The 25,766-nt window shown below is 45.7% G+C and overlaps 1 protein-coding gene across 2 annotated transcripts in view; it reads left to right on the top strand.

Annotated features, from left to right (window-relative positions):
• The window catches only part of fbxw5 (F-box and WD repeat domain containing 5), a 183,850-nt gene that overhangs the window by 144,772 nt on the left and 13,312 nt on the right, over positions 1–25,766 (top strand). For both annotated transcript variants that reach the window (XM_087998593.1, XM_087998592.1), the window contains exons 3-5: positions 5,159–5,316; positions 6,191–6,365; positions 15,839–15,987. In XM_087998593.1, coding sequence (XP_087854719.1) covers positions 5,159–5,316; positions 6,191–6,365; positions 15,839–15,987 — 482 coding nt within the window. The remainder of the gene's footprint in view (positions 1–5,158; positions 5,317–6,190; positions 6,366–15,838; positions 15,988–25,766) is intronic.

Raw genomic sequence — 25,766 nt, 5'->3', positions numbered from 1 at the left:
GTCAAAGAGAGTACAGCATGAAAACAGACCCTTCAGTCTAACCCGTCCATGCTGCCCAGATATCCCAACCCAATCTATTCCCACCTGCCAGCACCCGGCCCATATCCCTCCAAACCCTTCCTATTCTTATACCCATCCAAATGCCTCTTAAATGTGTTGCAACTGTCCCAGCCTTCACCACTTCTGGCAGCTCATTCCATACACGTACCACCCTCTGTGTGAAAAAGTTACCCTGTAGGTCTCTTTTATATCTTTCCCCTCTCACCCTAAACCTATGCCCTCTAGTTCTGGACTCCCCAACCCCAAGGAAAAGACTTTGCCTATTTACCCTATCCATGCCCCTCAATTTTGTAAACCTCAGCCTCCGATGCTCCAGGGAAAACAGCCCCAGCTAAAGGATTAATTTACACTCCCAGCAGCCCCTGATCCTCATTCTCACCACCCCCACTGCTGCTGCAGAAACGGTGAATACTGATGTGAAGTACTGTTTCAGGACCTCACCCAGTTTCTCTGGCTCTATGCATTAATTCCCTCCTTTGTTCTTGAGTGGACCTACCCTTTCCCTTGTTAGCCTCTTGGTCCTAATATATGTATAAAATGCCTTGGGATTTTCCTTAACCCTATTTGCCAAGGACATTTCATGGGCCTTCCTTCCTCGCCCTCCTAATTTCTAATTTATTTTCTGTCTTGTTTATTATCCTAAATGGTCGTGTTTGATTTCAGTTTCTTAAACCTTATATATGGTTCCTTTCTCTTTTTGACTAACCCTTTCAATATCTCTTGTCATCTGAAATTCCTGAATCTTGCCACCCTTATCTTGCATCCTCACAGGAACATGCCAGTTCTGAACTCTGATTAGCTGGCCTTGAAAAGACTTCCACATGTCAGATTTACCCTCAAACAGCCACTCCAACCTAACTTCTCCAGTTCCTGCCTAATACTGACGGAATTATCCTTCCCCTAAGTTAGCACTTTCATGCAAGGACCAGCCTTTTCATTATCTATAACCATGTTAAAACTTACAGCTTGATGATCTCTGTTCCCAAAATGTCCCCCCACTGAAACTTTAACCACCTGGCGAGGCTCACTCTCCAAAATAAGGTCTAGTACTGCCCCTTTCCTATTTGGATTCTGCACATATTATTTCAAGAAACCTTCCTGGATAGATAGCCGTGAGTTGAGGGGTGCGTAGGTTAAGTTATTATATTTTACATTAGGACTAAACCTCGGCACAACATCGTGGGCCAAAGGGCCTGTTCTGTGCTGTACCTTTCTATGTTCTATGATATGCTTAACAGATTTTGCCCGTCTAAGCCCTTGGCACTAAAGGAGTCCTGGTCAATATTGGGGAAGTTAGAATTACTTACTACCAGTCCTGTTGGGTTTTAAAATCTTTCCATGATTTTCCCACTGAGTATTAGGAGGCCTATAGTATAACCCTATCTTGGTGATTGCACCTTTCTTATTCCAGAGTTGTCCCCATATGGCCTGTCTGGATGAGCCCTCCAGGATGTCTCTCTCAGCATAACTGTTACAATCTCCTTCATCAGTAATGGAATTCCCATACCCCTTTTACAGTCCTGTCTGGTATGCCTGAAACATCAAAACCCCGGTGCATCAATTGGCCAGTCCTACTCTTCTCTCAATCACGTTACTATAATGGCTACCACGTGATTGTCCCATTACTAAATCAGGCTTTAAGCTCATCTCGAGTCATAAAAAGTGTGGCACTGGAAAAGCACAGCAGGTCAGGCAGCATCCGAGGAGTGGGCCTGATGAAGGTCTTAAGCCCGAAATGTCGACTGTCCTGCTCCTCGGATACTGCCTGACCTGCGTGCTTTTCCAGCTTTCACTTTCAACTCTGACTCTCCAGCATCTGCAGTCCTCACTGTCTCTCCTAAGCTCATCTGCTTTACCTGTTATATTTCTTGCATTAAATATACTTCAGACCACTCGTCCTGCTGTGTTCATTAACCTGACCCTGCCTGTTCTTCCTATTTGACTTAGTTGACCTAACATTGACTTTCTCCTCGATCACTCCACATGTTGTGACCTGCTGTTCTGTTTGCCAATCTCCTGCCATATTAGTTTAAACCCTCCCAAGTGGCACTAAAGGAACTTCCTGCGATGGTATTGGTGCCTGTCCAGTTTAGGTGCAAACCTTTCTTCTTGTCTGGGCCCCACATGGCCTGGAAGAGATCGCAACGATTCAGATGTCTGAAACCCTCCCTCTTATACGAGCTCTTCAGCCACACATTCAACTGTGTTATCTTCTGTACTGTAACCCTTGGACGCCCAGGAGGTGTACTTATGTAATCTATACGTATTCCCTCAGTTGAGGGCAGAGTTAGCACTTCTGAACAACCCACTAGTACTCCCATTCAGGCTTCTCCTCCCTCTATATTTAGACTTCTGGCCTACCCTAATTTCCAGGATTTGGAGATGCCGGTGTTGGACTGGGGTGTACAAAGTTAAAAATCACACAACACCAGGTTATAGTCCAACAGGTTTAATTGGAAGCACACTAGCTTTCAGAGCGACGCACCTATCACCTGATGAAGGAGCGTCGCTCCGAAAGCTAGTGTGCTTCCAATTAAACCTGTTGGACTATAACCTGGTGTTGTGTGATTTTTAACTAATTTCCAGGGCAATTCTGAGCTTAGAATCTCTAATCATTTTTACAAATTGTTGTCTAACCCATTGTGTAGCATTTTGTTATTGTGACATATTATAGACAAAAAGGGAATGTTCCTGAAACATTCTAAGTCACTTTGAAAATGGCTGTAGTATCATGATGACATCATGGTTTGGGTTGTCGTACCCTACCCTAGCTATTCCATCTGCTGGTGGACTCATTGGTTTTGGACGTTGTGTGAGTTATAACACCATCTATCCTCCCCCACAAAGGGGAGGTGGGTTCTTCCAGCCAGCAGTCAAGTTAAGCTATGGTCCCACAGTATTGTTGTGAAAGTCTCGAGATGAACTCATTATAATGTGGGCTTCACATACACAGTAACGTCTACCCAGTCCCGTAGCTCTGTTGTGTATTCTGCTCAGGTCCAAATTACCATCCAGGTTCTATAAGGATGTAATATTTAGGTCCTTGAGAGTTTGTAAATTTAGATTAGATTACTTACAGTGTGGAAACAGACCCTTCGGCCCAACAAGTCCACACCCACCCTCCAAAGGGTAACCCACCCAGACCCATTTCCCTCTGACTGATGCACCTAACACTATGGACAATTTAGCATGCCCAGTTCACCTGATCTGCACATCTTTGGACTGTGGGAGGAAACCGGAGCACCCGGAGGAAACCCACGCAAAAACGGGGAGAATGTGCAAACTCCACACAGACAGTCACCCAAGGCTGGAATTGAACCTGGGACCCTGGTGCTGTGAGGCAGCAGTGCTAACCACTGAGCCACCATGCCATCCACAATGCTATTGTATCAATTCACTTTGATTGTTGGCTCATCCCATCCATTCGAGTTTAAAGCACAGGTTTACAGAGATTTCGTATCATTTTCTTGTTTTTGTACTGTCCCTCTTTTTATGCAGCTCAGGATCTTGTATGCTTTATGAACCATTCTCTGAACCATTTATAATTTATACACATGAACAGCCCTCTGTTCCTGCACCTCCTTTAAGAATTGTATCAATTGTTTCTTATTGTCTCTCCGCATTCTTCTTACCAAAATGAATCATTTCACACTTCTTTGTATAAATTTCATCTGCTGCCTGTCCACCAACCCAGCTGTGTCCTTTTGAAGTTAATCCCCATTGGTCTCAGAGTTCACAATGCTTGCAATTCTTTTGTCATCTGTAGATTTTCAAATTGTGTTCCGTAAACTAAGATGTTGGTCATTGATTTATATATAAAGAAGGGTCCTAATAGTCTATAAAATTGGGCCTAATCCCAATCTTTGGGAGATCTAGGCTAGTAATCCAGAATACTCTGGGGATCCAGGTTTGAATCAGAGCATGACAGATGGTAAGATTTGAATTCAGTAAAAATTTGGAGTGACAATCAAAGGTAGTCACATTCTTTAAAAAAAAGATATAAACTACCTTCAATTAAAAGCACAATCTGGTTCACAAATGTCTTTTAGGGAAGGAGACCGCCATCCTTACCTGGCCTGACCTCCATGTGACTCCAGACCCACAGCAATATGGTTGGCTGCTAATGGGGGCCATTAGAGATGGGCAGTAAATGCTGGGCGAGCCAGCGATGCCCACATCTCATGAACGAATATATAAAATCCGGATATAAAATTTCCCTGGTCCATACAACAACTGTTTGCCACTCTAAGATTTCCTGTCACCCAACCAATTTCTTATCTGTGTTGCTACTGGCCCTTTTACTTCATGACACTCGGGACTAATTGCAACTTTTTATCAAATCACAGAATTGTTATGGTGCGGTAGGAGATCATTCAGCCCGTCATGCCTGAACTAGCTCCATTACTTAATGCCATACTCTGTTTTCTCACTTCTGTCCAAATAACCATCCAATTCTACCTGCCTCCACCACATTTCCAGGCAGTGTACTCCCTCACAACTTGCTGAGTGAAGAAATCTGTTCTCACATTACCCTTGCTTCTTTTGACATCACTTTCTATCAATGCCCTCTCGTTCTTGTTCTTTCTATGAGCAAATGTTTTTGGGAAGTCTATATGAACCTCATCAATGACATTGTACTCATCAGCTCTTGTGCGAATGCTGGGATATTTATTCTAGCCCTGATTCTGAGCACAGCAAAACACTGGAGAAAGTGAGGACCTCAGATGCACATAGGTCAGGCAGCATCTGAGGGGCAGGAGAGACGATGTTTTGGGCATAAGCCCTTCCCGAAACATCGACTGTCCAGCTCCTCGGATGCTGCCTGACCTGCTGTGCTTTTCCAGCAACACACTCTTCGACTCTGATCGCAAAACACTGCACTGCCTAACACTGTGACTCGTGCCAGCTTTCATGAGGAAATGCCACCTTCACCAATGTGCCACAGGTGTATTTCTCTCACACCATCCCCACAGGTAGCTGCTTAGAGTTTACAGGCAGGGTACAGGAAGGAAATAGATGTTCAACTAAAACAGATATCGGAATACCTTCTATTGCCACAGGCTAACACCACTCAATGCTAATATCTTGCTTCTTCTAGCTGCAGTTTCATGGCTGGGTGAATTTCAGAGACTGTACGACACAATTCCATGTGTGGAAGTGGAGACCTTGAAGGAACATCGTGACCAAGTCTTACATGTCAGTTTCTCTCACAATGGCTACTTATTTGGATCCTGTTCCAAGGACTGTTTTGTCAAGGTGAGATCTCTCTGTCTGAATTTATGACCTGTCTCACTGTGTAATTTTACAACCTCTGTCACTCTATAAATTTAAGACCTCCATCTCATTGTATAACTTTCTGACCTCTGTCAGTCTGTGTGAGTTTGTACCCTCTCTCACTGACTTTACAACTTTTCTCACTCTGACTTCACATCCTGCACTCTGAAATTACGGTCTCTCACTCCGTGTGAGTTTATGACCTCTCTTACTCTCAAGTTTACAACTTCATTCAAAGTTTATGATTTCTGTCTTCTCTCGCTTTGTCAGAGTTGATGATCTCTCTCACCCTCTGTGGGCATTTAAAATCTCTTGCTCTGTGAGTTTATGACCTTTGTGTCTTTGTAACCTCTCTTACTGTGTCTTTACAATCTCTCTCTCTCTCTCTGTCTTTGCAGTCTGTACCATTGTTACGTTATTGAATGACTATTTCAATTTGTTCCGAATGTAGTTTTTGGTATATACTGGTTTTGGATAAACACATGTCGGTAGTCCCGGACATTGTTTGAAATGTTCAAGCAACGTCTAGTTTCCTGTCTATCTTGTTTCTTGTTCAGTACGATGCAGTCTCGCCTCAATCTTTTTCAGATGATGTTTCTCAGAATCCATTGGCTGCCCAGATTTATTTTCATTTCTATTGTGTAGGGAATGTTGCCTATATGTGATGACAACTTGTCTATATTTCACATCGGTTGCTACCCAACACAGCCTATTTTCAGCCATTACTGTCGTACTTTTAGGTAATACATTGTAAGGTGTTTTATTACAAACCTGTAAGTGCCTGAGCTCATTCTGTTGAACAGGAACTCTGGCTGTTAGATGGCATCCTCAGTGTTGTTTTCATTGTTTCTTTCAGGTGTGGAGCAATGATTTGGAGATTTCAGTGTTGCACAGTGCCAATATGCGCCCCTACAATTGGAGCTATACCCAGTTCTCCCAGTTCAATGCTGAGGACACCCTCCTCCTTGTCTCTGGAGTCTACATTGGGCCTCACAGCTCATCGTCTGGTGAAATCGCAGTCTTCAGTCTAGGTACCTCTCTGCCAGCATAATGTTAATGAGTGGGTTCAGCAATACCAGAAAAAACACTGAGCCTTGGGAAACATATTTTGACCAAAATGGGAACAGGAGGAGGCCATTGCTTTCTGAAAGCCTGTTACCCATTCAATAACAAGATGGATGATCAGGACAAAACTCCATTGACCCATCTTTGATCCATATTCCTTCAAAAACAACATTTGTTGATCTCAGTCTTGAAAGCTGCAGTTCCTCTTTCTTATTCACTGTCTTTTTGCAGGACAGAATTACAAGGGCCTATTAAATACACAACTCAATATCAATACCCTTAATCTTCTGCATTCAGGAGAATGCAAGTGCGCATATTAAACCTTTCAGACTTGGTCTCTACTGAAGACAAGGGAATGATGCAATATCAAAAATATATGAAATTAGAGCAAGATGAAGCCAAATAGATGTATTTCACATCGAGAATACAGTGCTGGACCTTCTTTCAGTGGAGATAAGTCTGTCCCTGTATAACACTGGGGTACAGTGCTGGTGGGACAGGTCTGTCCCTGTGTAACACTGGGGTACAGTACTGGTGGGGACAGGTCTGTCCCTGTATAACACTGGGGTACAGTACTGGTGGGACAGGTCTGTCCCTGTATAACACTGGGGTACAGTACTGGTGGGACAGGTCTGTCCCTGTGTAACACTGGGGTACAGTGCTGGTGGGACAGGTCTGTCCCTGTGTAACACTGGGGTACAGTACTGGTGGGGACAGGTCTGTCCCTGTATAACACTGGGGTACAGTACTGGTGGGACAGGTCTGTCCCTGTATAACACTGGGGTACAGTACTGGTGGGACAGGTCTGTCCCTGTGTAACACTGGGGTACAGTGCTGGTGGGACAGGTCTGTCCCTGTGTAACACTGGGGTACAGTACTGGTGGGGACAGGTCTGTCCCTGTATAACACTGGGGTACAGTACTGGTGGGAAGGTCTGTCCCTGTATAACACTGGGGTACAGTACTGGTGGGGAAAGGTGTGTCCCTATATAACACAGGGGTACAGTACTGGTGGGGACAAGTCTGTCACTGCTAAAAACTAGGATGGACAGAGTCGCCATCTCTGGGTTGTTGCCGGTGCCACGTGACAGTGAGGCAAGGAATAGGGAGAGAGTGCAGTTGAACACGTGGCTGCAAGGATGGTGTAGGAGGGAGGGCTTCAGGTATTTGGACAATTGGACTGCATTCTGGGGAAGGTGGGACCTGTACAAGCAGGACGGGTTGCACCTGAACCAGAAGGGCACCAATATCCTGGGGGGTAGGTTTGCTAGCACTCTTTGGGGGGGGTTAAACTAATTTGGCAGGGGGATGGGATCCGGACTTGTAGTCCAGCAAGTAGGCTAGCTGTTTGTCAGGATGTCCAAGAATGTAGGGATAATGGAGAAGGTAGCACTGACAGGGAGTACTTGCGGACACAGAGTGTGTATACTTCAATGCAAGGAGTATCAGAAATAAGGTGGGTGAACTTAAGGCGTGGATCAGTGCCTGGGACTACGATGTTGTGGCCATCACGGAAACGTGGATAGAAGAGGGACAGGAATGGTTGTTGGAGGTTCCTGGTTACAGATGTTTCAGTAAGATTAGGGAGGGTGGTAAAAAAGGAGGGGGGGTGGCGTTGCTAATGAGAAATGGTATAACGGCTGCAGAAAGGCAGTTCGAGGGGGATCTGCCTTTGGAGGTAGTATGGGCTGAAGTCAGAAATAGGAAAGGTGCAGTCACCTTGTTGGGTGTTTACTATAGGCCCCCCAATAGCAGCGGAGATGTGGAGAAACAGATCTTGGAAAGTTGCAGAAGCCACAGGGTAGTAGTCATGGGTGATTTCAACTTCCCAAACATTGATTGGAAGCTCTTTAGATCAAGTAGATTGGATGGGGCGGTGTTTGTGCAGTGTGTACAGGAAGCTTTTCTAACTCAGTATGTAGATTGCCCGACCAGAGGGGAGGCCATTTTGGATTTGGTACTTGGTAACGAACCGGGGCAAGTGATGGGCTCGTTAGTGGGTGAACATTTTGGTGATGATGACCACAATTCTGTGACTTTCACCTTGGTTATGGAGAGAGATAGGTGCGTGCAACAGGGTAGGTTTTACAATTGGGGGAAGGGTAAATACGATGCTGTAAGACAGGATCTGAGGAGCATAAGTTGGGAGCACAGGCTGTCAGGGAAGGATGTCTTGGAAATGTGGAACTTTTTCAAGGAACAGATACGACGTGTCCTTGATATGTATGTACCTGTCAGGCAGGAAAGAGATGGTCATGTGAGGGAACCTTGGTTGACGCGGGAGGTTGAATGTCTTGTAAAGAGGAAGAAGGAGGCTTACATAAGGTTGAGGAAACAAGGTTCAGACAGAGCATTGGAGGGATACAGGATAGCCAGAAGGGACCTGAATAAAGGGATTAGGAGAGCTAAGAGAGGGCATGAAAAATCTTTGGCGGATAGGATCAAGGATAACCCCAAGGCATTTTATGCGTATGTGAGAAACATGAGAATGACGAGAACGAGGGTAGGTCCGATCAAGGACAGTAGTGGGAGACTGTGTATTGAGTCGGAAGAGATAAGTGAGGTCTTGAATGAGTACTTTTCTTCAGTATTTGCAAACGAGAGGGACCGTATTGTTGAAGAGGAGAGTGTGAAATGGACTGGTAAGCTAGAGGAGATACTTGTTAGGAAGGAAGATGTGTTGGACATTTTGAATAACTTGAGGATAGACAAGTCCCCCGGGCCTGACGGGATATATCCTAGGATTATGTGGGAAGCAAGAGAGGAAATTGCAGAGCCGTTAGCAATGATCTTTTCGTCTTCACTGTCAACAGGGGTGGTACCAGGGGACTGGAGAGTAGCGAATGTTGTGCCCCTGTTCAAAAAAGGGAATAGGGATAACCCTGGGAATTATAGGCCAGTTAGTCTTACTTCGGTGGTAGGCAAAGTAATGGAAAGGGTACTGAGGGATAGGATTTGTGAAGGGTAGGTCTTGCCTTACAAGTCTTATTGAATTCTTTGAGGAGGTGACCAAGCATGTGGATGAGGGTAGAGCAGTGGATGTAGTATACATGGATTTTAGTAAGGCATTTGATAAGGTTCCCCATGGTAGGCTTATGCGGAAAGTCAGGAGGCATGGGATAGAGGGAAATTTGGCCAGTTGGATAGAAACCTGGCTAACCGGTCGAAGTCAGAGAGTGGTGGTAGATGGCAAATATTCAGCCTGGAGCCCAGTTACAAGTGGAGTTCCGCAGGGATCAGTTCTGGGTCCTCTGCTGTTTGTAATTTTTATTAATGACTTGGAAGAGGGAGTCGAAGGGTGGGTCAGTAAATTTGCAGATGATACGAAGATTGGTGGAGTTGTGGATATTGAGGAGGGCTGTTGTCGGCTGCAAAGGGACTTAGATATGATGCAGAGCTGGGCTGAGGAGTGGCAGATGGAGTTCAACCCTGCCAAGTGTGAGGTTGTCCATTTTGGAAGGACAAATAAGAATTCGGAATACAGGGTTAACGGTAGGGTTCTTAGTAAGGTGGAGGAGCAGAGGGATCTTGGGGTCTATGTTCATAGATCTTTGAAAGTTGCCACTCAGGTGGATAGAGCTTGTAAGAAGGCCTATGGTGTATTAGCGTTCATTAGCAGAGGGATTGAATTCAAGAGTCGTGAAGTGATGTTACAGCTGTACAGGACCTTGGTTCGGCCACATTTGGAGTACTGTGTGCAGTTCTGGTCGCCTCACTTTAGGAAAGATGTGGAAGCTTTGGAGAGGGTGCAGAGAAGATTTACCAGGATGTTGCCTGGAGTGGAGAATAGGTCGTACGAGGATAGGTTGAGCATGCTAGGCCTTTTCTCATTGGAACAGAGAAGGATGAGGGGTGACTTGATAGAGGTGTATAAGATGATCAGGGGAATAGATAGAGTAGACAATCAGAAACTTTTTCCCCGGGTACAACAGAGTGTTACAAGGGGACATAAATTTAAGGTGAAGGGTGGAAGGTATAGGGGAGATGTCAGGGGTAGGTTCTTTACTCAGAGAGTGGTGAGGGCATGGAATGCGCTGCCTGTGGGAGTGGCAGAGTCAGAATCATTGGCGAACTTTAAGTGCCAATTGGATAGGTACATGGATGGGTGCTTAAGCTAGGACAAATGTTCGGCACACGTCGTGGGCCGAAGGGCCTGTTCTGTGCTGTATTGTTCTATGTTCTATGTATCACACTGGGGTACAGTCCTGGTAGGGACAGGTCTGTCACTGTATATAACTGGCATACAGTACAGGTGGAGACAGGTCTGTCACTGTATAACACTCCTTGTTCAGGATTCTCTCATGGTTAACATGCCGGTTCAGTAGGCAGTTAGGAAGGCAAATGCAATGTTAGCACTCATTGAGTTATAGATCCCAAAGCATGGAGACAGGCTCTTTGGTTCATGCCGACCAAAATATCCATCCACGCTAACTCCATTTCCCTGCACTTGGCCCATCTCCTTCTAAACCTCTCCTATCCATGTATTTGTCCAAATGCCTTTTAAATGTTGTTAATGTACCGGCCTCAACCACTTCCGCTGGCAGTTCATTCCATCGGCATAAAAGCTGCCCCTCAGGTTCCCTTTTATTCTTTTTCCCACTCACCTTAAACTGATGCCCTCTCGTGCTCAATTACCCAATCCTGGGGAAAAGACTGAGTGCATTCACTCTATCCATGCCTCTCATGATCTGACACAGTTATATGAGATCCCCGCCCCTACAGTCTCCTCTTCTCTAAAGAAAAAGATCCGAGCTCATCCAATCTCTACCTACAACTCAGGTCGTTGAGTCCAGGCAACATCCTTGCAAATTCCTTCTGCACTCTTTCCAGTTTAATAACATCCTTCCTATAATAAGGTGACCAAAACTGAACACAATAATCCAAGTGCAGCCTCACCAATGTCCTGTGCAGTTGCAATATAACTTCCCAACTTCTATATTCAGTGCCCTGACTGATGAAGGCCAGTGTGCAAAAAAGCTTTCTTCACTGCCCTGTCTACCTGGGACTCCATTTCACAGAACCATGCACCTGAACTCCAAGATCCCTCTGTTCCACTACACTCCTTAAGGCCCTACCACTCACCATAAAACTCCGACCTTGATTTGACTTTGCAAAATGCAAAACCTCACACTTCTCTCTATTAAACTCCATTTGCCATTTCTCGGCCCACTTCCCCAGCTGATCAAGGTCCTGCTGCAATTTCTGATAACCTTCCTCACTGCCCATGATCCCACCTATTTTAGTGTCATCACCAAACGTACTAATCCTGCCTTGTACATTCTCATCCAAATCATTGATGTAGATAACAAACAGCAATGGGCCCAGCACCGACCCCTGAGCCACTCCACTAGTCACAGACCTCCAGTCCGACAAGCATCCTTCCTCTATTACCCTCTGCTTCCTACCATCAAGCCAGTTGTGTATCCAGTTTGCCAGCTTGCCTTGGATACCATGTGATCTCGCCTTGGATACCATGTGATCTCACCTTCCAGAGCAGCCTGCCATGTGGAACCTTATCAAAGGCCTTACTGAAATCCATACAAACTACATCTACCGCCCTCATCAACCTTCCTGGTCATGTCATCAAAAAGCTCGAACAAATTTGTGAGGAATGATCTCCCATGCACAAAGCCATGTTGACTACTCCCAATCAAACTCTGTCTGTCCAAATGCCTGTATATCATCTCAGAATCTTCTCAATTAACTTACCCACCATAGATGTGGTTTTGAGAGGGCTGGCATACAAGAGCAGAGATGTACTACTGAGGGTTTGTATGGCTGTGGTCAGAAGTTTGAATGGTGAGCTGTTTTGGGCTCCCTATCTGAGGAAGGTTGTGCTGGCATTGGATGGGGTCCATACAAGTCTTACAAGCAAGGTCCCAGGATGAAGGGCTTGTAATATGCAAGAGTGGTTGACAACTCTGGGTCTGTTCTCAATGGAGTTTAGATAAATCAGGGGCGAACAGATTGAAGGTGGTTTTAGGCTCTCAATCTAAGGATGATTTCAGGAATTAAGGGCTTGAGATATGAGGAACAGTTGTGGACTCTGGGTCTGTACTCAACGGAAGGTGGGGATCTGATTGAAACCTACAGAATACTGAGAGGCCTGGATGGAGTGAATGTAGAGATATTTCCACTAATAGGAGGGACCAGGACGCAAAGGCACAGCCTCAGAGTTAAGGGATGACCTTTTAGAGATGAGATAAGGAGGAAATTCTTCAATGTTAGGGTGATGGATCTGTGAAACTCCTTGCCACAGAAGGCTGTAGAGACGAAAGTCATTGATTGACTTTATGATGGATAGATTCTTTTTAATCAGGGAATTGTGGGTAATGAGAAAAAGGCAGGAGAATTGGGTTGAGAAACATATCCGCCATGATCAAATGGCAGAGTAAATATAATGACCTAAATGACCTAATTCTGCTCGTATATCTAATGGTCATTTGGTGGGGACAGGTCTGTCACAGTATAACACTGGGGTACAGTACTGGAGTGGACAGGTCTGTACTGTATAACACTGGGGTACAGTACTGGTGGGGACAGGTCTGTCACTGTATAACACTGGGGTACAGTACTGGTGGGGACAGGTCTGTCCCTGTATGACACTGGGGTACAGTACTGGTGGGGACAGGTCTGTCACTGTATAACACTGGGGTAACGTACTGGTGGGCACAGGTCTGTTACTGTATAACACTGGGGTACAGTACTGGTGGGGACAGGTCTGTCACAGTATAACACTGGGGTACAGTATTGGTGGGGACAGGTCTGTCACTGTATAACACTGGGGTACAGTACTGGTGGGGACAGGTCTGTCCCTGTATGACACTGGGGTACAGTACTGGTGGGGACAGGACTGTCACTGTACAACACTGGGGTACAGTACTGGTGGGGACAGGTCTGTCACTGTATAACACTGGGGTACAGTACTGATGGGCACAGGTCTGTCACTGTATAACACTCGAGTACAGTACTGGTGGGGACAGGTCTGTCACTGTATAACACTGGGGTACAGTACTGGTGGGGACAGGTCTGTCACTGTATAACAGTGGGTTACAGTACTGGTGGGCACAGGTCTGTCACTGTATAACACTGGAGTACAGTACTGGTGGGGACAGGACTGTCACTGTATAACACTGGGGTACAGTACTGGTGGGGACAGGTCTGTCCCTGTATGACACTGGGGTACAGTACTGGTGGGGACAGGACTGTCACTGTACAACACTGGGGTACAGTACTGGTGGGGACAGGTCTGTCACTGTATAACACTGGAGTACAGTACTGGTGGGCACAGGTCTGTCACTGTATAACACTGGAGTACAGTACTGGTGGGGACAGGACTGTCACTGTATAACACTGGGGTACAGTACTGGTGGGGACAGGTCAGTCGCTGTATAACACTGGAGTACAGTACTGGTGGGGACAGGACTGTCACTGTATTACACTGGGGTACAGTCCTGGTGGGCACAGGTCTGTCACTGTATAACACTGGGGTACAGTACTGATGGGGACAGGTGTGTCACTGTATGACACTGGGATACAGTACTGGTGGGGACAGGTTTGTTACTGTATAACACTGGGGTACAGTACCAGGGTGACATGAAGTGCAAGAATCGTTTATACACTTATGCACAATATTTAAGAGGCTTTTAGGCAGTGTTATGGACCAGACCAAGCTCTCTTCAAATACATCAAGGAGATAGCCTAGATCTTAAACCTTTATTTAAAGGCAAGTATAAGGTGCTGTGTTTGATATAATTCGATTGGTAATACAGTGTGGAAACAGTCCCTTCGGCCCAACATGTCCACACAGACCCTCTGAAGAGTAACCCACCCAGACCCATTCTCCTACCCTATTATCCTTTTTACCCCTGACTAATGCACCTAACCTACACATCCGTGAACACTTTGGGCATTTCAGCATGGCCAAGTCACCTGACTTGCACATCTTTTGCACTGTGGGAGGAAAACGGAGGAAAGCCACGCAGACACGGTGAGAATGTGCAACCTCCACACAGACAGTCACCCGAGGCTGGGATTGAACCTGAGTCCCTGGTGCTGTGAGGCAGCAGTGCTAACCACTGAGCCACTGTGCCGCCCCATATTACTTGTTCAAAACACACTTTATTCTTATACTACAATTAAAATACAAACAAAGGAAAGAAGAATTGGTAAGTAAAAGAAATTGCAGCAGGGGGCAGTTGGATTCCGCAGTTTAAGAGTAGGCCATCAAGAAATAAAACATGGTAAAGATCGGGCACTACTGAAAGTTGAGATTAGACCAAGTCCAGATGACTACATCTTAGTTTGCTGATGGGAGTTCAGAATGTCTGAATTAGGAGCAGGAGGAGGCCATTCAGCCCCTCTGGTCTGCTTCTGTAAACAATATGACCACGGCTAGTCCTCTGCCTCAATTCTATAAAGTCAGGGCGGTAACTGCTGAGAGTCTGACCATAATCTTCTTTGGATTTGGGTTGAGTGCTGGGGAACCGGAAAACTGCAAGTGTTAAACCCTGTTCAACATGAAGTGAGAGGGGGAAACTCAACAAATGCCAACAGTCATCCGAAAGTCAGTGTTAGGGATTCATTTAGACTGCAGCAGTTCAAGAAGGTAGCTCACCACTAACTTCTGAGGAGAAAGTGAGGTCTGCAGATGCTGGAGATCAGAGCTGGAAATGTGTTGCTGGAAAAGCGCAGCAGGTCAGGCAGCATCTAGGGAACAGGAGAATCGACGTTTCGGGCATAAGCCCTTCTTGGCTTATGCCCGAAACGTCGATTCTCCTGTTCCCTGGATGCTGCCTGACCTGCTGCGCTTTTCCAGCAACACATTTCCAGCACCACTAACTTCTCCAGGTCAATCAGAGATGGAGACTAAATGTTGTCACAGCCAGCAACACTGAATCCTGTGAATGGATAAAAGAACAGATCAATCGAAGAAAAATATTAAATGACATTTGAAAAAAAATGAGGATTCATTAATTATAGCTGTACGTATCAGCTTTGCCTCAGTTCAGAGAACTGTCATCTTGAAGGTTTGGGGGTTTAAGACGCACTCCAGACTTGAGCATAAAGATCAAGATTGGCGTTCCTAATTTGGATCTTCAATATCCATTAAACTTGAAATAAAGTCCTTTTTCTGCAATCCTTCAAAACTGAAGTCATCCAAGAAATGTTAAATGTGAAATATATTGCAGCAGTTTCTGAAAGTTATTCAAAGTTTGCAGCTGGAATGCATTGCCTCAAATGGAGGAGATTCAGGAATAATGTTTGTAACGTAACTGGAAAAATGTTTGAAAAGGAAACATTTGCACAGAAAACGGGAAAAGCATGAGTGAGAGGCTAGCGAATGAAACAGCCCTTTTCCTGTGTCTTCCTTGTTGTGACATTGTTTGAGTCTGTAAGCAATATTAATTTCACCTGCTCTGGGTAATCTCTCCTTTCAGATGACTTCACCTTGCTGTCCAGAGTGAGGAATAAACCCTATGATGTCTTTGGTTGTTGGTTAAATGAAACACATCTGATCTCTGGGAATCTACACTGGATTGGGAATATGACGTCCTGCTCAGTGTTGTGGTTAAACAAGGCCTACCAAGTAAGTACACATTAGCACTTTGCCACCGTCATCCCTTTAAACCTAACCTTCTTTCAAATTGAAGCCAATACGTTGACAGGAGTAGTATATTACTGTGTCTCTCCGATGCCAAATGTAGGAATTCAGAGTGTGCAAATGAGCATGACAGAGACTTAACAAGTGACTGTGTCAGAGAGAGCATTGGGCTTTGCAGAGCCTGAGAGGGAGACCCAGAAAGCATGGAAGCGGTGAGTATCATTGAGATCTCAAGTGAGAATGGTAGGGGAAGCAAATTTAATAGAGAGCTTTAGGGAGAGGGAAAGTATGATAGAGTAAGCAAGTATTCTACAGAGTATTGCTGAAAAAACACACATCCAGTCAAAGCTTTCTATCTTGTACTAATCAAGACAATTCACAAGATATACCAAAGGAATAGGGAACGCCATTTCCATAGTGCATGACAAGCTGCTGCTGTTTGTGTACATGAGTGAGTGGACTTGAATTTGTGTACATGAGTGAGTGCGTGGGGTTGCAAGCAACTGCATGTATGTGACAGCGTGTGCATGTGCAGGTGAGTGTATGTTTGAGTATGTGCATTTGTGAGCAACTGTGTGTATATCAGCCACTGCATGTATGTTTGAGAAAGTAAATATATAAAACAAAAAAGAGTGGCTAAAGTGGTCTTTTAGAGGATGAGAAGGGGCATTTAGTTACTGGATGTGATGAAATGGCCGAGGCATTGAGCAGGTATTTTGTATCTGTCTTCACAGTGGAGGACATGAATAACATGCTCTCAGTGCATAACAGCATTCCCTCTCTCTTAAGAAGGATGGTAATGTTATGAAGTTGAAGATGTATACCGTACCTTTAATTGAGGGGTCCGTAACTCACACAATCCCCAGCTGTAACTCGACCACATTTCATCAAGGCTTAGCATTATCTCCTTGTTTTTGCATTCTGTGCCTCTCTCAGTAAGACCATCTGCACTTTCAACAGCCTTTTCAATCTGTCCTGCCCCATTTAAAACTCAACACGCCCAGGTTTCTTTGATTTTATATCTTTAGAATTGTATGTTTCATATTGCGTCTCCTTATGCTTTCTGTCAAATTATTTCAGCTTCTATGCATTACGTTTTATCTGCTAAATGCCCAGCTCACCAGCCTGTTTCACAGAAATTTATTGCCATCCTTCTCATTGGTTATAATATTTCCAAGATTTGTAATATCTCCAAACTTTGAAATTTCTCCCTCGATACTTAATTCCAAATCGTTGAGCTGTGGGAGACACCTCCATACTGTATGAAAAACAATTATTCAAGAAGTCTCACTACTTTGGTGCGGATACAATTTTGGATAGGAGATACACTTTAAACTCACAAACTTGAATTTTACTTGACTTTACCAAAGTGCCATTTTCACACATTTCCATTTTGTGCCGTTTTTACTCATTCACATGATAAAGGTATTGCTGGCTGGGTTGCCCATGCTGATTACCCCTGAAAAGGTGGGAGTGAGTTGTCTTCTAGAACTGCCACAGTTCATTGAGGGTGCTGCTGATCAGTGAGTGAGGAGAATTCTGGGAGGACTTGGCTTAGTCACTCAACCAAGGAGGGGAGTGCAGAAGAGCTGGTGTTAGCGGTGCAAGGGCATCTAACAGGGCACTGCTGAGAAGCCACTGAGGAGGTTTCTAGGAGAAGTCCTCGGCCGCCCTGGAGCAAATAAAAGGGAGGCAAGCTCTAGTAGAGTGGCCATTTTGAGAACGGCTCCTTTGTAGTTGAAATGCTGATGGAGGTTAAAGTGTGGGCTTTGGTGAAGAGGGCGATCAGCAATGAGGTAACGTAAGATTCCATTCTTTGTCTAATTGTGGAGGGTCAGAGATGGCAGTTAGGATAGTTGTATACTCCCGCCAGATGTGGGAGATAGGGAGCAGTCTAGTGTCTCTGACAACTATGTCTGCAGCAAGTGTGACCAGCTACAGCTCCTCACAGGCCGCGTGGTTCGGTTGGTGTGTAGGTTGATTGAGACTTTTTTGTCCTAATTCCTGTTTGCAGTGGCAGAGTGAGACAATATTTTCCAACAATGCAGGGGTGTTTAAATGGCTGTTCTTAAAGCTGTGACCCCCACAGCACACTAGTCCATGCAGTAGAACATCAGGCCATTAACACACACAGATTAGCAATACAGGTAGTTTGTAACCCCTGCTTCGTATAATCATGGAAAGCCAAACCATAAAAACTCTGCAGGAGTGACTTGCAGAGGGGGTAGGTAGTCAGTTCCTTCGTTCTCTCTTCCTTTTATTCTCTCTAAGGTTTTTTCCAACAATCTATAGGTACAGCATTCTACAACTCCAAACAGGATTTTTCCAAACAGTGACTAAATTTACATCTGCAGTCATTTTTCGGATGTGGCACATCACTTTTCAAAAGCACATTGTGGAATTAAAAGTTAATGAGTTGATGGTATTTCGGGGTTCTGATCAGTCACGAGTGTCATCGAACCATAGAAGTGATAGAGCACAAAGGGGCCTATTCAGCCTATCTTGTCCATGCTGACCCACAGACACCCAGATGTCCTTTCCAATTTCCTCCCAGTCCTCCCTCAACATCATAGCGAATAATCCATCAAGCCCTGGCAACTTTCCACTTTCAAGGATTCTAATTCCTGTAACATACCTTCTCTCATCATGATTATTTTGTCCAATATTTTACACTGCTCCTCTTGCATTACTATATCTCCATCAACTCTTTCCTTTGTGAATACAGAGACAAAAAATTAATTTAAAATTCTTCCCATATCTCTGTGTCTTCACACACGTTCCCTTCTTCATCTCTGATAGGTCCCACTCTTTCCTGAATTCTCCTCTTGTTCTTTAGCAAGATAAAGGAAAACCCAAAGATGTTTTACCAGTAGATAAGGAAATCAAAAACAGGGAAAAAATATATATTTCTTTTCTCACTTAATCCCTGCACTTTCTGCACTCCTCTAGGCTAACTGCAGTGTTATGTGTGACTAGCATATACTTCATTTTTCTGTTTAACCTTCACCTGTATTTCTCTAGACATCTAGATTTGACGGTCCCATTTTATGTCTGCAGGGGCCAAGGATCTCACTGTTTAGTGCCTCCTCCTAGTTTACCATTGGCTTATCCTTCAGCAATCTGTCAGTCCACTTGTCTCACACTGTTTGAAAAAGATCAGTTCAACTTTTGGGCAACTTTAGAACTGACCTTCCTCTCAGCCAACACCCTTCTCATCTACCCCCTGCCAACCTGGTAATGTCACGAGACCAGTAATCCAGAAACCCAGCAGACATGGGTTTGACCGTGGAGGGTGCTGAAATTTGAATTTGATAAATAAAATCTGGAATTAAATAAAACTAGCTGAATGATGACAATGAACACATCTGGCACATTGATGTTTCCTTCTGTATTTAGGGAACGTTAGTGAACCAGATGAATTCATTGTCATCATCTGGCTAGTTTTTATTTAATTCCAAATTTTTTTTATTGCAAGAATCTTTAGGGAACGAAAATGCTGCCCTAGCCTCATCTGGCTTACACATGACTCCAGACCCACAGAAATGTACTAACTCTTTACTGCCCTCTGGACAATTAATCTTGGCCTCACCAGCAATACCCACATCCACTAACAAATAAATAAAACCTGCCCAGCCGCCACCTCACTCCTTCACTAACATTACACTGGACTTAAACTACCTAGTTGTCAGTGAGTGTCATAAAAAGGGGATCGATCCTGTCTGCGCCAACAGCACTGCGCTGTGGTCGAATTCCCTAGGTAAAAACAATGACTGCAGATGCTGGAAACCAGATTCTGGATCAGTGGTGCTGGAAGAGCACAGCAATTCAGGCAGCATCCGAGGACAGGCAAAATCAACGTTTCGGGCAAAAGCCCTTCATCAGGAATAAAGGCAGAGAGCCTGAAGCGTGGAATGATAAGCTAGAGGAGGGTGGGGGTGGGGAGAGAGTGGCATAGAGTACAATAGGTCAGTGGGGAAGGAGATGAAGGTGATAGGTCAGGGAGGAGAGGGTGGAGTGGATAGGTGGAAAAGGAGCTGGGCAGGTCGGACAAGTCCGGACAGGTCAAGGGGACAGTGCGGAGCTGCAAGTTTGAAACTAGGATGAGGTGGGGGAAGGGGAAATGAGGAAACTGTTGAAGTCCACATTGATGCCCTGGGGTTGAAGTGTTCCGAGGCAGAAGATGAGGCGTTCTTCCTCCAGGCGTCTGGTGGTGAGGGAGCGGCGGTGGAGGAGGCCCAAGGCTTTTGCCCGAAACGTCGATTTTGCCTGTCGAATTCCCTAGGGCCATTGACGTACCCTGGATTTCTAGGAAAGCTGGGCTGAGGAGAATCCGTAAACCTGCAGCAGGGACAAGACAGGACAAGCTTCAAGCAGACTAGATTAGATTAGATTACTTACAGTGTGGAAACAGGCCCTTTGGCCCAACAAGCCCACACCAACCCTCCGAAGAGCAACACACCCAGACCTAACACTACGGGAAATTTGGCTCCAAACGAAAGGAGTAGCCATGGGCACCCGCATGGGCCCCAGCTATGCCTGCCTCTTTGTAGGATATGTGGAACAGTCCATCTTCCGCAACTACACTGGCCCTACCCCCCACCTTTTCCTCCGCGACATCGATGACTGTATTGGCGCCGCCTCGTGCTCCCACGAGGAGGTTGAACAGTTCATCCACTTCACCAACACCTTCCACCCCGACCTCAAATTCACCTGGCCAGTTGAACAGTTCATCCACTTCACCAACACCTTCCACCCCGACCTCAAATTCACCTGGCCAGTCTCAGATTCCTCCCTCCCCTTCCTCGACCTTTCTATTTCTATCTCAGGCGACCGAATCAACACGGACATCTACTACAAACCGACCGACTCCCACAGCGACCTGGACTACACCTCCTCCCACCCTGCCCCCTGTAAAAACGCCATCCCATTCTCCAAATTCCTTCGACTCCGCCGCATCTGCTCCCAGGAGGACCAGTTCCAAAACCGTACAACCCAGATGGCCTCCTTCTTCAAGGACCGCAATTTCCCCCCCGACGTGGTCGACGATGCCCTCCACCGCATCTCTTCCACTTCCCGCTCCTCCGCCCTTTTGCCCCGCCCCTCCAACCGCCACCAGGACAGAACCCCACTGGTCCTCACCTACCACCCCACCAATCTCCATGTACAGCGCATCATCCGCCGTCATTTCCGCCACCTCCAAATGGACCCCACCACCAATCTGAGTATATTTGTCACTGTTTGGAAACTCCAGGCCATAGTGAACAAACTGACACAAAATCTGCTAATATCACACTGCAATCTGTTTATAATCTGAGGAATGTGTACATATAGGTTTGAGGAATTGTGCGCGTATCTTCAAATGTGAATGTTTCCTTGTGAGTATCTGTGCCACAAGTGAGTGCATGTGTACATTCCTTTGCACTGCATATTTCTGCACTGTTTTCAGTTTCTATTCTTTTACACTGTCTATGATCATTTGTTAATCTTGTTTTCATCTCTCCTTTTCTTCTCTCAATCTTCCTGAAAATGCTTTTACATGTTTGTCTTGTGATTCTCATTCCTGTCCAGACTGGCTCTGTATTTATTCTCTATCCACTGATCTCCTTTGGACCTATCAGTTTGTTAACGAGAGCTGTGCTGCAGCCCACTTAACTCACAGTCACTGAGAAACCCTGCAGTGCTGTATTCTGTGTGTTTGATTTCACCTTCCTCGCAGTTCTTATGATCTGAATCGCTTGAAATAATGTTCTGTACAGTTTCAGCAGTTTGTTTGTGTAATCTCAGGCAACCAGGAATGTAGACTACAGCCACTAGAGGGAGGTGTCTACTGCAGTCTCTGGGATCAGTGCATTGTAACCATGGGCTGGTGGAAGTCTCACTGTCGATGCAGTCAAACTGACGATAACTCAGGAACTGGGGTATAGATCACCTCCTCTCCAAACAGGACTCTGCAGTACTGGAGGAGACAGATATAACACTGGGGCCTAATGGTGATATTAGATTAGATTCTTTCCAGTGTGGAAACAAGTCATTTGGCCCAACATGTCCACACTGACCCTCCAGAGAGTAACCCACCCACATTTCTCTCTGACTAATGCACCTAACGCTATGGGCAATTTAGCATGGCCAATTCACCTGACTTGCTCATCTTTGGATTATGGGAGGAAACCAGAGCACCCGAAGGAAACCCACGCAGACACGGGGAGAATGTGCAAACTCCACACAGTCAGTCGCCTGAGGCTGAAATCGAACCTGGATCCCTGGTGCTGTGAGGCAACAGTGCTAACCACTGAACCACCATGCCACCCCATGGGCAGATCTGAAGAAGGACCCATGCCCGAAACGTCGATTCTCCTGCTCCTTGGATGCTGCCTGACCTGCTGTGCTTTTCCAGTAACACATTTTTCAGCTCTGATCTCCAGCATCTGCAGTCCTCACTTTCTCCTAGTCTGTCATATTAGTCTGTCAACCATGTTAGGGAACTGGAGCAGGGATGAAGTTCGGATCATTCTGGAGGCAGAGGGAGTTATTGAGAGGAGTTACAGGGAGGTAGTCACTCCTAAGGTACAAGAAAAAGGTAGATGGGTTACAGTCAGGGACGGAAAGGGAACCGGCAGGCAGTGCAGGGATCCCCTGTGGCCATTCCCCTCAACAACAAGTATACTGTTTTGGATATTGTTGGGGAGCGGGGGGGGGACTTACCAGGGGAAAGCAGTAGGGTACAGGGCTCTGGCACAGAGTCTGTCCCTGCTGCTCAGAAGGGAAAGGAGAAGAGGAACAGAGCAGTAGTCATTGGGGACTCCATAGTTGGGGGACAGATAGGAGATTCTGTGGGGACGAGAGAGACTCACGGTTGGTGTGTTGCCTCCCAGGTGCCAGGGTTCGTGATGTCTCTAATCGTGTTTTTGGGATCCTTAAGGGGGAGGGAGAGTAGCCCCATGTCGTGGTCCACATAGGCACCAACGACATAGGTAGGAAGAGAGATGGGGATTCAAGGCAGAAATTCAGGGAGCTAGGATGGAAGCTTAGAGCTAGAACGAACAGAGTTATTGTCTCTGGTTTGTTGCCCGTGCCACGTGCTAGTGAGGCGAGGAATAGGGAGAGAGTAAAGTTCAACACGTGGCTACAGGGATAGTGCAGGAGGGAGGGTTTTGGATTCTTGGATAACTGGGGCTCTTTCTGGGGTAGGTGGGACCTCTACAAGCAGGATGGTCTTCATCTGAACCGGAGGGGTACCAATATCCTGGGGGGGGAATATTCACTAAGGCTATTGGGGTGGGTTTAAACTCATCCAGCAAGGGGATGGGAACCAAAATTGTAGTTCGAGTATAGAAAGGTTGAGAGTAGGGAGGTCCAAAATCAAGTTTCAGGGACACAAGATGGCACCGGCAAGCAAGAAGTTGGTTTGAACTGTGTCTACTTCAACGCCAGGAGTATCCGGAATAAGGTGGGTGAACTTGCAGCATGGGTTGGTACCTGGGACTTCGATGTTGTGGCCATTTCGGAGACATGGTTAGAGCAGGGACAGGAATGGTTGTTGCAGGTTCTAGGATTTAGATGTTTCAGTAAGAACAGATAAGATGATAAAAGAGGGCGAGGTGTGGCATTGTTGGTCAAGGACAGTATTGCAGTTGTAGAAAGGATGTCTGGGGACTCGTCAACTGAGGCAGTACAGGCTGAGGTTAGAAACAGGAAAGGAGCAGTCACCCTGTTGGGAGTTTTCTATAGGCCTCCGAATAGTTCCAGCGATGTAGAGGAGAGGATAGCAGTGAGAGAGACAGGGTAGTTGTCATGGGGGACTTCAACTTTTCAAATATTGACTGGGAACACTATAGTACAAGTACTATAGGTGGGTCAGTTTGTCCAGTGTGTGCAGGAGGGCTTCCTGATACAGTATGTAGACAGGCCAACAAGGGGCTAAGCCACATTAGATTTAGTACTGGATAACGAGCCCGGCCAGGTGTTAGACTTGGAAGTAGGTGAGCACTTTGGTGATAGCGATCACAATTCTGTTATGTTTACTTTACTGTAGGGGATGGGCACATTAGAAATGTGGAGCTTATTCAAGGAAAAGCTCCTGTGTGACCTAGATAAGTATGTACCTGTCAGGCAGGGAGGAAGCTGTAGAGCACGTGAGCCGTGGTTTATGAAGGAAGTGGAATCTCTGGTCAAGAGGAAGAAGGACGCTTATGTTAGGATGAGATGTGAAGGCTCAGTTAAAGCACTTGAGGGTTACAAGGTAGCCAGGAAAGACCTACAGAGAGCTCAGAAGAGCCAGGAGGAGACATGAGAAGTTGTTGGCGGATAGGATCGGGGTAAACCCTAAGGCTTTCTATGGGTATTTAAGGAATAAAAGAATGACGAGAGTAAGATTAGGGCCAATCAAGGATAGTAGTGGGAAGTTGTGGAGTCAGAGGAGATAGGGGAAGTACTAAATGAATATTTTTCGACAGTGTTCACTCTAGAAAATGACAATGTTGTCGAGGAGAATACTGAGATACAGGCTACTAAACTAGGTGGGGTTGAGGTTCACAAGGAGGAGGTATTAGAAATCCTTCAGAGTGTGAAAATAGGTAAGTCCCCTGGGCCGGATGGGATTTATCCTAGGATCCTCTGGGAAGCCAGGGAGGAGATTGCCGAGCCTTTGTCATTGATCTTTAAATATCATTGTCTACAGGAATAGTGCCAGAAGACTGGAGGATAGCAAATGTGGCTCTGCTGTTCAAGAAGGGGAGTAGAGACAACCCTGGTAACTATAGACCAGTGAGCCTTACTTTACCCACAACCAAAGTGTTGGTAAAGGTTACAAGAGACAGGATTTATAATCATCTAGAAAAGAAAATTTGATTAGGGATAGTCAGCACGGTTTTGTGAAGGGTAGGTCGTGCCTCACAAACCTTATTGAGTTCTTTGAGAAGGTGACCAAACAGGTAGATGAGAGTAAACCAGTTGATGTGGTGTATATGGATTTCAGCAAGGCGTTCGATAAGGTTCCCCACAGTAGGCTATTGCACAAAATGCGGAAGAATGGGATTGTGGGAGATAAAACAGTTTGATCAGTAATTGGCTTCCTGAAAGAAGACAGAGGGTAGTGGTTGATGGGAAATGTTCATCCTGGAGTCCATTTACCAGTGGTGTACCGCAAGGGTCGGTGTTGGGTCCACTGCTGTTCGTCATTTTTATAAACGACCTGGATGAGGGTGTAGAAGGGTGGGTTAGTAAATTTGCAGACGACACGAAGGTCGGTGGAGTTGTGGATAGTGACGAAGGATGTTGTAGGTTACAGAGAGACATCGATAAGCTGCAGAGCTGGGCTGAGAGGTGGCAGATGGAGTTTAATGCGGACAAGTGTGAGATGATTCACTTTGGTCGGAGTAACCGGAATGCAAAGTACTGGGCTAATGGTAAGATTCTTGGTAGTGTAGATGAGCAGAGAGATCTCGGTGTCCAGGTACACAGATCCTTAAAAGTTGCGACCCAGGTTGACAGGGTTGTTAAGAAGGCATACAGTGTTTTAGCTTTTATTAATAGAGGGATTGAGTTCCGGAACCATGAGGTTATGCTGCAGCTGTACAAAACTCTGGGGCGGCCCCACTTGGATTATTGTGTACAGTTCTGGTCACCACCTTATAAGAAGGATGTGGAAGCTTTGGAAAGGGTGCAGAGGAGATTTACTAGGATTTACTAGTCTTAAGAGGAAAGGCTGAGGGACTTGAGGCTGTTTTCGTTAGAGGGAAGAAGGTGGCGAGGTGATTTAATAGAGA

Source organism: Chiloscyllium plagiosum, unplaced genomic scaffold (genome assembly GCF_037043375.1).
Source record: "Chiloscyllium plagiosum isolate Xiang-an unplaced genomic scaffold, Cpla_swu_hap1 HiC_scaffold_21, whole genome shotgun sequence".
In the NCBI taxonomy this organism is placed as follows: domain Eukaryota; kingdom Metazoa; phylum Chordata; class Chondrichthyes; order Orectolobiformes; family Hemiscylliidae; genus Chiloscyllium; species Chiloscyllium plagiosum.
Note: the sequence above shows the minus strand (reverse complement) of the source record. Positions and strands in the feature narration are given on the sequence as shown.